The sequence below is a fragment of the Balaenoptera physalus genome (assembly GCF_965194825.1).
Source record: "Balaenoptera physalus genome assembly, chromosome: 15".
NCBI lineage: Eukaryota > Metazoa > Chordata > Mammalia > Artiodactyla > Balaenopteridae > Balaenoptera > Balaenoptera physalus.
Window position 1 is genome coordinate 72,865,467 of NC_138894.1, and position 14,478 is coordinate 72,879,944.

Below are 14,478 nucleotides of genomic sequence, written 5' to 3' on the forward strand. Positions count from 1 at the left end.
GGTGGGAGGATATTGTTGAATTAGACATGACTCTTGCCATTTAGGGCCTGCCATTTGGATTTCTGAAGAACTCATGCAGGAGAAAAATAGCCAGAGCTTAAGTACTGTGTCACAATTCAGATACACACTGATTGTCCTGGGCATTGGGTGGAAACTGTTTTTTTCACTCTGTGGGGGAGGAGCTGGCTGATGCCCTTATCTTGAACCTATTTGATAAAATGAAGGTGTAGTAGAGATGACATTTGTGTTCAGCATGGAAAAGATGTTAAGTCACAACTTCTCCTCATCCCAAACACTTATCTTCATGCAGAGCAACATTGGTTCTGCCACGTTCAGAAGGAGGAAAGACTGCTAATGAGAAATTTGCAATTAAATAGTGACTTGGGTGGTTTAAACTCTTTCAAAAGCCAATAAATAAATCTATGATTTTACTGTCCTGTAGTTTTGCAATAGCCATCTTGACTTCTTGTGGTAACCTCATGGCAATCTCACCAAGAGAAAGCTCTTGGCATGTGAAGGAATGGACTCGTGAAGAGTCGTTTCCATTCTTGCCTGGCTTTTTGATTCTCTAATAGGCTGTGGGCTGAGGTTCGGGCATGGCAAATAAGCAGGTTAACAATAAAGGTAAGGCAGAACCTTCTAGAGAAGGCTGCTGATTGTTTTATAACATCTATACTATCTCATGATAAAAGAAAGAGGCATGGTACCACATGGTAATGTGGGTGCTTGGATGATTTAATAGCCATTGAATGGATTTAATTTCTAAATAAGAGATTTGCTTTTTCTATCTATAAGTCCACTAAGCCTTGATCTTAAAAGGTTCTGTGTTACTTGTGTCTTATTTCTTCCCACTAACCATAGCTTGGGATTTGGATGAGTGAAATATGTCTTTGGGGAAGGTTAAAGTATGTATTAAGCTGTGTTAGTTCCTTTTGTCCTAACCTTTGCGGGTGCAGGGCTTGGCTTTTCTCACTGTAGTCAGAGTCTAAGTGAAGGATATCCGGTATCCTCTCCCACGTGGCAGACTGGCTGGGAGGAGGAGGGGAACAGAGAGAGAAAGTGGAGGAAGGTGGGGACTTATGTGGGAGGAATGGGATGGGGTGGTGGAAGGTCTGCAGTGAAGTGAGGCAAAGGGCCTTGGGAGAGGGTGGCCTCTCGTGACGGAGTGGTTTCTTCTCTTCCCCTTGTGTCCAGGTCTGTATAAGCCAGATCCTTTCCTTATCCTCGCAGGGAAAAAAAATCCCTCTGAGAGAGAAAATAAACTCTTCTTGGAGCTCCTTTTTTTATAAGGGAAGAAGCTGAGTTCCTTTAAACACAAGCCATATGGCTGTGCCTCACGATAAATAATTTAATTGTATTTCTGTCCGCTCACCTCATAAAGATGGTTTTCAGTCTGTGCAGAAGTGACACTTGTGAAAAAGAGGTGAAGGAATTGTTCTGAGAAGCGTATGGCAGCATCCAAGTTCCGTGAGGCCAACGGGGAGGGAGGGCAGCCCGAGGAGTCAGCATCCGTCAGGGTTTTCCCTTGTCGTGGTCTTTGTTTTCCGGTACTCCAGAGGCCCCAGAGAAGAGGATCCTTTTGGGGTGCATTTTTCAGCACTGACTAGAAAGCAAATACCATAAAAATCCATTAAATTTTGTTAATTAATTCATTAATTCATTTTCAATAATGTAAGATTCTTACACTATACAGAGAGAGGTATAAATATAAATGTAAACTGTGTTAAGTTAAAGATATATATTGTACAAACTCTAGGGCAACAACTTAAAAAAGAGATATAAATAATAAACTAATAGTGGAAAAGAAAAACAATCAAAAAACTACTCAATCCCAAAATAGTGCAGTAAAAGCAGAAGAAATTAAAAAAAAAAAAAAAAAAAAACAACCCAGAAGGGGAGAATAGAAAATAGTGAGATGGTATTTGTGAGGAGTCTGGGAAGGGTTCATAGGGACAGTCACATACACTGGGCCCTCATTATGTCCATTATGAAACTAGAGATGAATTTTAAATATGGACAAAACTCTCAATATATTTTATTGAAAATTTAAGATAGAAAAATGTAAGAGATGAAAATGAGCCCTGTAGCCTTCTATACAGTAGTCATTTGGACTCTGGGGGCTCTATCTAATCCTTACCTGGTCTTCTCAACGCAACTGAAGTCTACTCTTCCCCGACATATGAGGCATTACTCTTCCCAAATTTACAGGTGCCAGGAATGCTCTAAACCTCTCCATCCCCCACTTGGCAACTAGCAGAATTATTAGCAGAGCTTCATGTAGCTGAAACACCACCACACTTTATCAACAGTTCTAATGCACTCTCCTCCACCCTAAAAGCCATAGAGATATGTTAGGTAAAAGCAGATTTCTTCTGCCCTGTACTAGTTTGATAGATTCATCATTTTCCTTTAGCCTATAAGAACTGTAAGAAAAACCCAGACGCCTGGTGATCACTGAAGACATGTCATATCAAATTTTTCATTCATTAAGCTAATTTATATTGAGATAATTGGATATCCACAGGCAGGAGAATGGATTTCAGTCCCTATCTTACACAATGAACAAAAATTAACTCACAGTGAGTCATAAAGCTAAATGTAAGAGCTTAAATTGTAAAACCCAATGAAGCGAACATAGGAATAAATCTTTATGATGTTGGATTAGGCAATGATTTCTTAGACATGATGCCAAAAGCACAAGCAATAAAAGAGAAGATTGGCAAGTTGAACTTTATCAAAATTAAAACCTTTTGTACCTCAGAGGGCACCACCAAGGAAGTAAAAAGGCAACCCACAGACTGGGATAAAATATTTGCCAATCATATACCTGATAAGGGACTTATATCCAGAATATATAAAGAACTCTTACAACCCAATAATAAAAAGACAGATAACCCAATTAAAAATGGACAAAGGATTTGAATAAACATTTCTTTAAAAAAGATATACAAATGTCCAATAAGGACATAAAAAGATACTCAACATTATTAGTCATTAGGGAAATGCAGATCAAAACCACAATTAGATGCCATTTCGCACACACTAGAATGGCTATAATCAAAAAGACAGATAATAATGAGGGTTGATGAGGATGTGAAGAAATCAGAACCCTTATACATTGCTGGTAGGGATACAAAATGGTGCAGCATCTTTGGAAAACAGTTTGGCAGTTCCTGAAATGTTCCTGAAAATGTTAAACTTAGGTTACCCTATAACCCAGCAATTCTAGGTATTTACCTTCTTCTACTTGGGTTAAAGCACCAAGTGACCTGAAATGACACTTGGTTAAATATCTCTTGGCAGGGGTTACTTTGGTTGACCCTTTGTCACAGGGTCGGCCTGCAGCAGGGCAAAGAAATGGAAGCAGAGGAGGAGCCGACAGAGGGGAGAGACTGGGCAGTGCTTGGAGTGCCCTCCGGTGGGGATTGTTTAGACGTGCAGCAGGGGCTGTGGGCAACTGGGGGTTGGGATGAGAATTATGGACACCCCATGGACTGGGGGAGAGAGGCCAGAAATGAAACAAGGGGTAAACCTCAAGGGAGAGAGATTTGATTAACTATAAGGAAGACAAAGAACCTGGCTGTGAATTTCCCATCACTGGAGCATTCAAGAAGAGGCTGGGCTATGGAGAACAGTATGGAGGTTCCTTAGAAAACTAAAAATAGAACTACCATATGACCCAGTAATCCCACTACTGGGCATATACCCTGAGAAAACCATAATTCAAAAAGAGTCATGTACCACAATGTTCATTGCAGCTCTATTTACAATAGCCAGGACATGGAAGCAACCTAAGTCTCCATCGACAGATGAATGGATAAAGAAGATGTGGCACATATATACAGTGGAATATTACTCAGCCATAAAAAGAAACGAAATTGAGTTATTTGTAGTGAGGTGGATGGACATAGAGACTGTCATACAGAGCAAAGTAAGTCAGAAAGAGAAAAATAAATACCGTATGCTAACACATATACATGGAATCTAAAAAAAAAATGGTTCTGAAGAACCTAGGGGCAGGACAGGAATAAAGATGCTGACGTAGAGGAAGGACTTGAGGGCATGGGGAGGGGGAAGGGTAAGCTGGGACGAAGTGAGAGAGTAGCATGGACATATATACACTACCAAATGTAAATAGATAACTAGTGGGAAGCAGCCGCATAGCACAGGGAGATCAGCTCGGTGCTTTGTGACCACCTAGAGGGGTAGGAGAGGGAAGGTGGGAGGGATACGCAAGAGGGAGGAGATATGGGGATATATGTATATGTATAGCTGATTCACTTTGTTATAAATCAGAAAGTAACACACCACTGTAAAGCAATTACACTCTAATAAAGATGTTAAATAAATAAATAAATAAAAATTAAAAAAAAAAAAAAGAAGAGGCTGGAAGATGACTTGGGGAAGGTCAGGTTGAATGGAAGCCAGGGTTTAGACTAGTGTTCTCTAAACCCTTCAAAGTTTGTAACTCTAAGCTCTAGGCATTGACAAAATTCCTGGTTGACAAGTTTTCCTGTGCCAACCTGGCCTACAGTTCCAATTGGTTTATGGAAATCAATCCAGCCCTGCCTAGGATCTCTCAAGACATCAGTAATTCAGTTGCATTGGGTTCTGGGTCTGAGCCAGTAACACCTGGATGTGTGTGGATGGAAAAATGCAGGACTCAAGAAGTTTAGCTCAGTTCCAGGGAAAGCTGTACCTCCTGGAGCACCAGATTCTGGGCAACAACTACAGAACTTCTGTCTACAGAAGTGGGGTTAGTGCTCCAAAACACTTGTACTACTTGCATTCAAGGGAACTAGTGAAGGAAAAAAGATGGAGAAACTGTGATAGAGGAGAAAAGGCTCTAGAAAGATGATATATCAGTGACTTGATTATGTAAATCACTTTATTAGACAAACTTTTTTCTTTTTCATTCATTTTTAGGAGAAAGAAGAACATAAGAAAGCAAAATGATAGTAGAGATGTCTTTTCCTTATCAACTTGATAAGAAAAATTTGTTTACAACAAATTGCATCTGTTTCAAGTGTATATATGATGAGTTTGACAGTCATATACATCAGTGAAACTACAACTGTAATCAAGATACAGAATATTTCCTCATCCTCATAAAAGATTCCTTATGCTTCTTTGCAGTCCATTCTTCCCTTCACCGCTAGTCACAGACAACCACTGATGTGATTTTCCTCACTACAGGTTAGTTTGTATTTTACCTAAATGGAATCATGCAGTGTATACGCTAGCATGTGTTGGTTCCTTCGCTGGGCGTAACACAGCAGTCATGAGACTCGTCTGTGTTACTGTGTGGATCAGTAGTTCATTCCCTATTATTGCAAAGTAATATTGCATTAAATTTGCCAAAATCTATACATTTTATTTATCCTTTCACATGTTGATGGATATTTGAATGGTTGCTAGTTTTTGGCGATTATAAATAAAGCTGTTATAAACATTTATGTATAGATTTTTGTACAAACAAAAATTTAATTTCTCTTGGGTAACTGCATAGGAGAAGGATTGTTGGATTATGATATGCCTATGTTTACAGGAAACTGCCAAACTGTTTCTGAAACTGAAATGGGTGAACGGTTTTTGTTTTTGTTTTTTTAGTTTAAACGGTTTCATTTTTTAGAAAAAGAAGAAACTGCCAAACTGTTTTTCCAAAGTGGCTGCATCATTACTTTTTTTCTAGACGTTGTGTAGTTTTATGTTTTTCATGTAGGTCTATAATCCGTTTTGAGTTAATTTTTTGTAAGATGTGATGAGATATGAGTTGAGAGTTCATCTTGGTTTCCGATGAGAAGTTGTGATCATTCAAATAACTGTTGAACGTTGTGTGTCATTTTTTTCGGAAATCATACTTCATGATTTTCTCTTTATCTTTGTTTTTCAACTGTTTGAACCTCATGTGCCTCTTCAAATTTATCCTGTTTGGGGTTCATGAAACTACAGAATTTGTAAATTTAAATCCTTTACCAAATTTTGGAAGTTTTTGGCCATTACTTCTTCAAATATTTTTTCTGCTCCCTTTTCTCTCTCTTCTTTGTCTAAATTACATTTACACATATGTTAGACTTTTTGAAATTGTTCCATATATCCAAGAGGTTGTGTTGACTTTTTTTCCTGTTGTTTAGACTGTATACTTTCTATTGATCCATCTTCAAGTTACTGCTTTCAGAAGAAAGCCACAAGAAGGGGATGTTATTTTTTCCCATGCAGCAGATTTCAACTCTCCTCCAAAAACTGCCTGCTTTTGTTCCATCTCTAGAGTCTCAGGTAGTTGTTTTCATATTTTGTCCAGATTTTATAACTCTTACTTGCAGCAAGATCAGGTTTTTAGGTGTTCATTTCCCAATACAGTAAGCAGAAACTAAAGGTAATATTTTACCTTGAAGTCAGCATGGGTTTAACCCAACCGCTCATGATTTATACAGCCGTATTTCACAGATAGTTCTCAATGAATCAATAGGTATAATGACTTAAAGTCTGTAAAAAATAATTAAAGAAAAATTAAAAACTGTTCATTATACCACACTTATTCATGAAGAAAAGAACTCATACATCTATAACATTTTTCATTGATTTACTCCTAGTTAACTAGAAAGATCTTGCCGACTCTCAATGCCTCGGTTTCATTATCAGTTTTTAAAAAAGTTAGACTATACTGGCCTTCCCTGAAAAATATTCTACAGTGATAAGAGATGTTGCTTGCAAAAATGTTGTGTGGTTAAATATATTCGGAATCTGTAGGATTAAGCAAAGTTGAATAGGGTTCTTTTCTGCAGTATTTTTCAAAACCTTTAATATGCTAATACATGTTCTGAGTTTCCAAAAAGAGGACAAGATATTACTTATTTTTGCTTTTGTCTCAGGCTTTAATATAGCTCAGTGTGCCACTGTTACTGATTCTGCCTTTATTTAAAACCTTGATATTTTGCTCATCATGGACTTTTTGTACATTGATTTGTCTTTTAACTGCTGCATTAGAATATTATTTATCTTGATTACTGAGTTTTTTGTGCCTTCTTAAATTTTGCAGTAGAGGCAAGTGCTTCTTTCACCTCACTTGCCTCGTTCTAGTCCTGGCCCTGATAGCAGCTAAATTGATAGATTTACTAATAAGGCTTTGTATTTCCCCAAACATGAAATCAAACAAACCTATCAGCTTACAAGATCTTCCATGGCTTGACTCTTATGAAACCCTTATCCACTCTTTCTATACTTTACTTCCTTCTTGTCACATGAACATTCTGCACTCAATTACCCCTTCAAGTTTTTGTTCCTTTTCTACCCAAACTAGGAATGTCTCCCCTACTGCATTTCTTCTCCTCAGCTAATTCAAATTATTCTTCAGAATCCTGCTCAAGTGTCACTCCCTTCTTTCAAGTTCCCCAGACTCCCTCCCTCTGCTGATTTGTAGTTCATGAATTTCCCAGTGGTCCCACACAACTTGGTCATGATTTACATCCTGCCTAGGCTGGTTTCTTGATCATTTTATGGATCCATGTCTAGTCCCCTCTGAGTTCTAGAGCACATGTCTCCCACTTCAATATACTTTTAGCACAAAGCATTGTGTGAAGGCATACAGGGCTCAGTAACTGCTGTTGATTTGATAGTTTGCTTCAGAATTCCCTCAACTCACTCTTCTTCCCTTGACTCTCTGCTCTTCTCTTTTCCTTTTTCTAAGTTTCAGGTGTACAGCATTATAATTTGACATCTGTGTATGCTACAAAGTGGTCACCACCACAAGTCTAGCTGCTATCTATCACCATACAGTTGACCCCCTTCACTCATTTTGCCCACCCTCTAATCCCCTCGCCCGGTAACCACTAACCTGTTCTCTGTATCTTTGTTCTTATTTTATTTTGTTTGTTCACTTGTTTGTTTTAGATTCCACATATGAGCGAAGTCATACAGTATTGTCTTTCTCTGTCTGATTTATTTTGCTTAGCATTGTACTTTCAAGGTCCATTCATGTTGCAAATGGCAGAATTTTATTCTTTTTTATGGCTGAGTGGTAGTCCATTGTATATGTATACCACATTTTCTTTATCCATTCATTCACTGGTGGACACTTAAGTTGTTTCCATATCTTGGCTACTATAAATAATGCTGCAATGAACATAGAGGTTCATATATCTCTTCAAATTACTGGTTTCGTGTTCTTCAGACAAATACCTGGAAGTGGAATAGCTGGTAACTCTATTCTTAATTTTTTGAGGAACCTCCATACTGTTTTCCGTAGTGGCTGCGCCAATTTACAGTACAACCAACAGTTTATGAGGGTTCTCTTTTCTCCGTATCCTAACCAACATTTGTTATTTCTTGTGTTTTCGATAATAGCTACTCTGACAAGTGAGAGGTCACATATCATTGTGGTTTTGATTTGTATTTCCCTAATAATTAGTGATGTTGAACATAGTTTCATGTGCCTGTTGGCCATCTGTATGTCTTCTTTGCAAAAGTGTCTATTCAGATCCTCTGCTCATTTTTTAATCTGGTTGTTTGTTTTTATCTTGTTGAGTTGTATGAGTTCTTTATATATTTTGAATATTAACCCCTATTGGATATATGATTTGCAAATATCTTCTCCCATTCAGTAAGTTACCTTTTCTTTTTTTGACAATGGTTTCCTTCTCTGTGCAGAAAATTTTAGTTGGATGTAGTCCCATTTGTTTATTTGTGCTTTTGTTTTCCTTGCCTTTAAAGTCAGATCCACAAAAGCATCACTGGGACCAATGTCAATGCTTATGTTTTCTTTTGAGAATTTGTAGTTTCAGGTCTTAGACTCATTATCCATTTTGAATTAATTTTTGTGTATAGTGTAATATAGTTGTCTTCTTTCATTCTTTTACATGTTGCTGTCCAGTTTTCTCAACACCATTTATTGAAGAGATTATCCTTTCCCCATTGTATGTTCTTTGCTCCTTTGTCATACATGAATTGTATATATGTATGGGTTTATTTATGGGCTCTCAATTCTGTTCCACTGATCTGTGTATCTGTTTTTGTGCCAGTACAATATTGTTTTGATTACTATAGGTTTGTAGGATAGTTTAAAATCAGGGAATGATACCTCCAGATTTTTTCTTCTTTCTCAAGGTTGTTTTGGCTATTTGTGATCTTTTGTGATTCCATAAAATTTTAGAATTATTTGTTCTAGTTCTGTGAAATATGCCATTGGAATTTTGATAGGGATCCCACTGAATCTGTAGGTTGCTTTGGGTAATATGGATATTTTAATAATATTAATTATTCCAATTGATGATCACAGAATATCTTTCCATTTATTTGTGTCTTCTATTTCTTTCATCAGTGTCTTATAGTTTTCAGTACACAGGTCTTTCACCACCTTGGTTAACTTTATCCATAGGTATTTTATTCTTTTTGATGTGACTTTAAATGGGATTGTTTTCTCTTTCTTTTTTTTTTTTTTTGTTTTGTTTTGTCTTTCTGATAGTTCATTATTAGTGTATAAAAACACCATAGATTTCTGTATATTGATTTTTTATCCTGGAATTTAATGAAGTCATTTATTAGTTCTAAGAGTTTTTTGGTGGAATCTTTAGGGTTTTTTATATATAGTTTCATCTCATCTGCAAATAGTGACAGTTTTACCTCTTCATTTCCAGTTTGGATTCCTTTTATTATTTTTCCTGCCTAATTTCTCTAGCTAGGAATACTATGTTGCATGAAAGTGGTGAGAGAGGGCTTCTTTGCCTTGTTCCTGATCTTAAGGAAAAACTTTCAGCTTTTCACCTTTGAGTATAATGTTAGCTGTGGATTTGTCATATATAGCCTTTATTATGTTGAGGTACCTCTAGACCCACTTTTTTGAGAAGTTTTATCATACATGGATGTTGAATTTTGTCAAAAACCTTTTCTGCATCTATTGAGATGATCATATAATTTTTATCCTTCATTTTGTTAATGTGATGTATCATGTTGATTTATTTGTGGGGGTTGAACAATCCTTACACCCCTGAAATAAATCCAATGTGATTGTGATGTATAATCCTTCTAATGCATTGTTTTATTTGTTTCCTAATATTTTGTTGAGGATTTTGTACCTATGTTCATCAAGGATATTGGCCTGTAACTTTCTTTTTTTGTGGTGTCCTTGTCTGGTTTTGGTACCAGGGTAATGTTGGCTTTGTAAAATGTGTTTGGAAGGATTCCCTCCTTTCAATTTTTTTGGAAAGTTTGAGAAGGATAAGTATTAAATCTTCTTTGAATGTTCTGTGGAATTTGCCAGTGAAGCCATTTGGTCCTGGGCTTTTGTTTATTGGGAGATTTTGGTAACTGTTTCAATGTCCTTACTAGTAATTGGTCTGTTCAGATTTTCAATTTCTTCATGATTCAGTCTTGGAAGATTGTGTTTCTAGGAATTTATGCATTTCTTCCAGGTTGTCCATTTTTTTGACATATAATTGTTCATAATAATCTCTTATGATCCTTTGTATTTCTGTGTTATCAGTTGCTGCTTCTCCTCTTTCATCCCTGATTTTATTTATTTGAGTCCTTTCTTTTTTTTCTTGGTTAATCAAAGGTTTGTTGATTATGTTTATCTTTTCAAAGAACCAGCTCTTAGTTTCATTGATTTAAAAAGGTTTTTCAGTCTCTCATTTATTCTTGCTCTGATCTTTATTATTTCCTTCCTTCTACTAACTTAGGCTTCATTTGTTCTTCTTTTTCTAGTTCCTTTAGATGTAAAGTTAGATCGTTTATTGGGGATTTTTCTTGTTTCTTGAGGTAGGCCTGTATTGCTATAAACTGCCCTCTTAGAACCACTGTTGCTGCATCCTGTAGATTTTGATATGTCATATTTCATATGGTTTTTTATGTAGTTCCTCTCTGTTCCTTTCTTCTTCTCTTTCCCTCATTCCTTGTGTTACGGTGGTTTTCTTCATTGTTATCTTTAGATTCCTTTCTGCTTTTCTTTTGTGTATTTACTATATTTTTTCCCTTGTGATTACCATGAGGTTCACCTATGACATCCTATGTATGTAGCAGTCTGTTTTAAGTTGGTAGGCACTTAAATTTGAATGCATTCCAATGCTTTATCATTTTATGCCACCCCCCACCTTTTATTCTTTTGATGACACATTTATGTCTTTTTACTTTATGCATCCCTTAACTAATTATTGTAATTTTAGTTATTTTTTTTACTACTTTTGTCTTTTAACCTTCATGCTTGTTTTATAAGTGATTGGATCTACTACCTTTATTACATATTTACCTTTTCCCTCTGTGTTTGTTCCTATGTATTAGGTAAATCAACTCTCTCTCCCAGCCTTGAAGGAGTGGCCTTATTTAGGAGATGTCCTCTGGGGCTCAGAAGTGCAATCCTCCCTCGTCACCAAAGCCAAGTGTTTAAGGCATGTCCCCTATGTGGGCTGTGTGTGCCCTTCTGTTGTGGTGGGTCCATGGCTGCCACTGGGATATTGGTGGGTGGGGCTGGCTCCTGGAATGGCTGCAGGGCCCAGTGGCAGCTGCCATGGGGTGTTGGTGGGTGAGGCTATTGCTCAGTTGGCTGTGAAGCCTGGCCAATGTGCAGGAGTGGATGGGGCTCTTGATGGGGCAAACCCACTGGTCTAACAGGTTAGATAGAGAGTTCCAAAACGGTGTCCACCAGTGCTGGTATTATCAAGGTAGCCTAAGATCATATAAATGGCTCCCACAAGAGACTCAGTCCCCAGGAAATGTCCTAACTGGTTCCTGCCTTTTTGGCAGATGCTTCAAGATTACTAAGTGGGTTCCCTTCACTTATAGTTCATGTGCTTTTCAATCTGGTATTTTTGCACTGGTTTTTGTTGAGTGAGCCTACATGCAAGCCCTTTAGGGGTAATTTATTTGTTCCCTGGAATTCTTTAGATGTGTTGTGTTTCTGGAGTTTGAAGGAGTTTCCTGAAGGGATTTGCAAGTTTATGAACATTTTCCTGCAAACAATTCTCAGCTCACCAAGTGTAGATCTAATGCCTGTGGTAGAGCAAGTCCCAATCTGCCTCCCACCAGCATGAAAAGTAGAACTTTTCCTTCCTTGGAAATGTAGGTACCTGACCAAAGATATACCTGATGGAGTAGTGGGGAGGGTGGTGTGTGTTCTCTTAACACGTTGTCTCTATTTTAAACTATCAGTTGTTTTATCTCTCCTTCAAGGAGAACCTAAAATCTTGTTGGGTCTCCTGCCCCTCAAGCTTATCTCTGTACCAAGTAACTTGCCTGCTTCATCTGCTTAGAACATTGCAACCAAGAGGGAATTGATGTTTAAAGGACTCTTCATGGCTCACTGAAGCTTTTCTCCAGTAAACAAACATCTGAAGCTTAGATGCAGAGCAAAGTGCTCTGGAACCAAGAGATCTGGTAAAAGGAAATCTGATGTAATCCCTCTCAGCCTTCTTTCTATTAAGTTAGTCTTCATTATCAGAAACAGAGCCCACAGTTTGTGCAAAAAAATTATAATCAATACGACAGCTAATTTATTCTCTGGGTCTTTCCTTTTACTCTACCCATTTTATTAATGGATATTAAATGTGACTCTATTTTATTAACGAGTGCCTTATACTGCTGCAGCCTGGAATAAAGGAGAATAGTCTAATGCTGGTTTGCTAATTGATCCTCTTCTAAAAGGGCCAATTCAGGGCCTTTTGAATGGCAAAAGGCTGCCTAAGCTGAGGTCTCCTGGGATGGGCAAAAGAAAGAAAGTGTTTTGGAAAAGAAGATTCGATTGCAGAAAGATGCTTGCCATGCTGTTTTTGTCCACATGGTGACTTTGTTGTAAAAGTGAACATGAGTTTGGGGAATGAGAATTAATTCTTATGTAGCTGTTTGTTCAACTGAGGTGACCGTTTGCCAGCTCCCAGGATCCCCCAAGTTTAGCCACAGTGGCCAGCACAGGCTCTCCAGGGAGCTATACAGAGGAAGAGCTCCAGGCAATAACACTGTATTATTGCAGTTTTTCCCTCAAATACGTGGTGAGCTGGCTGACTACTCAGCTTCAGAATGGGTTAACACTGACATCAAAAGCAGGTAAGGGGGTCTTTTGATCCCTTGTCCTGGGCCATTCCTTATTCTCAGCCTCCCCAGTGAGGAAAGTTTAAGAGATGCAAAGTCAAGGAAAAGCCCATTAAAGGCTAAAGGAGGAAGGGGTTTTCCTGCTAAGGTCTGGTTCAGAGGTCACCTAAGTCAATTTATTTGCACCTTCTTACTTAGTGTCCAAATTTCCCAGCAGGTCAGAAGACAGAGTAAGGGGTTTCCAAACAAGAGGAAACACCAGAGTGATTTCACAAACCAGGCAAAACCACTCACAAGACAATGAATACTAAAACCCAAGAGAGATGGGTAGAAATAGAGGGATGGTATCCAAGGCTGGTGAACATGTGACCGACCGTTTACACCCTGCTGACACAGATTCGTATAGGATACAGCTATATATACAGATTCACCTACAGTTTTGTGTGTATCATTAATTTATTATTTTTTAATGACTATTATTTTATGGTATGAATATACTGCAATTTATTTTTCTTATTTCACTTATTGATGGACATGGGGGTTGTTTCCATTTTTGGCTATTGTGAAAAAAGCTGCTATTAGGAAAAGACCTTTTGTGGATGTATATTTGCATTTCTCCTAGCTATATACATAGAAGTGGAATGTTTGGATAAGGTGGGTGTATGTTTATATTTATTAGAAACTACCAAAGAGTTTGGACCATTTTACACTCACACAATCAGTTTTAATTGTTTAAATTTAATTTAATGGGAGTTTTAATTGCTCCACATCATCATAGCACTACTTTCTCAAATTTTCATGTTTGTAAAGCAAGGATCACAATATTTGCCCTTCAGGGTTGTTATGAGGGTCAAAGTGACATACACATCAAGTGTCTGGCACGGTAGACATTCTATAAACTGTAGGCTCCCGTACATTAGTGCAGATTTTCATTCCCTTCCTTTTTGTCTGAGACCTTCCATGTACCTCGTGCTTTCCCCCCAACTTTAAAGCAGGGAGAAGCGGAACTCTGCTCAAATAAGAATAACACCATAAGCACATGTGACTGTGTCCCTGAAAAAAGTGAAAGGCTACTAACATAATGCATATACGTACAGTAAGTCCCATGCATACGGACGAGTTCCGTTTGGAGAGCACATTCGTAAGTCCAATTTGTTCTTAAGTCCAACAAAGTTAGCCTAGGTACCCAACTAACACAATTGGCTATATAGTACTGTACTGTAATATATTTATAATACTTTTCACACAAATAATACATAAAAAACAAACAAACACAAAAAATAAAATATTTTTAATCTTACAGTACAGTACCTTGAAAAGTACAGTGGTACAGTACAACAGCTGGCATACAGGGGCATGTTTGCATCTTTGAAAGCTGGCAACTTGAAGGTTCATATGTAGAGGGCTTACTGTATTTTTGACAGAATGGAATTTAGTCAAAGCTTTGTTGTGTAATGGGATTAA

At 37.6% G+C, this 14,478-nt stretch overlaps 1 protein-coding gene and 1 long non-coding RNA gene across 3 annotated transcripts in view; both read right to left on the reverse strand.

Annotated features, from left to right (window-relative positions):
- The window catches only part of LOC309643875, a 115,335-nt gene that overhangs the window by 26,611 nt on the left and 74,246 nt on the right, over nt 1-14,478 (reverse strand). The gene's annotated exons all lie outside the window — the stretch shown is intronic.
- The window catches only part of LOC309643867 (uncharacterized protein), a 44,533-nt gene that overhangs the window by 1,510 nt on the left and 28,545 nt on the right, over nt 1-14,478 (reverse strand). For both annotated transcript variants that reach the window (XM_082427010.1, XM_082427009.1), the window contains exon 2: nt 1,373-1,603. In XM_082427010.1, coding sequence (XP_082283136.1) covers nt 1,373-1,603 — 231 coding nt within the window. The remainder of the gene's footprint in view (nt 1-1,372; nt 1,604-14,478) is intronic.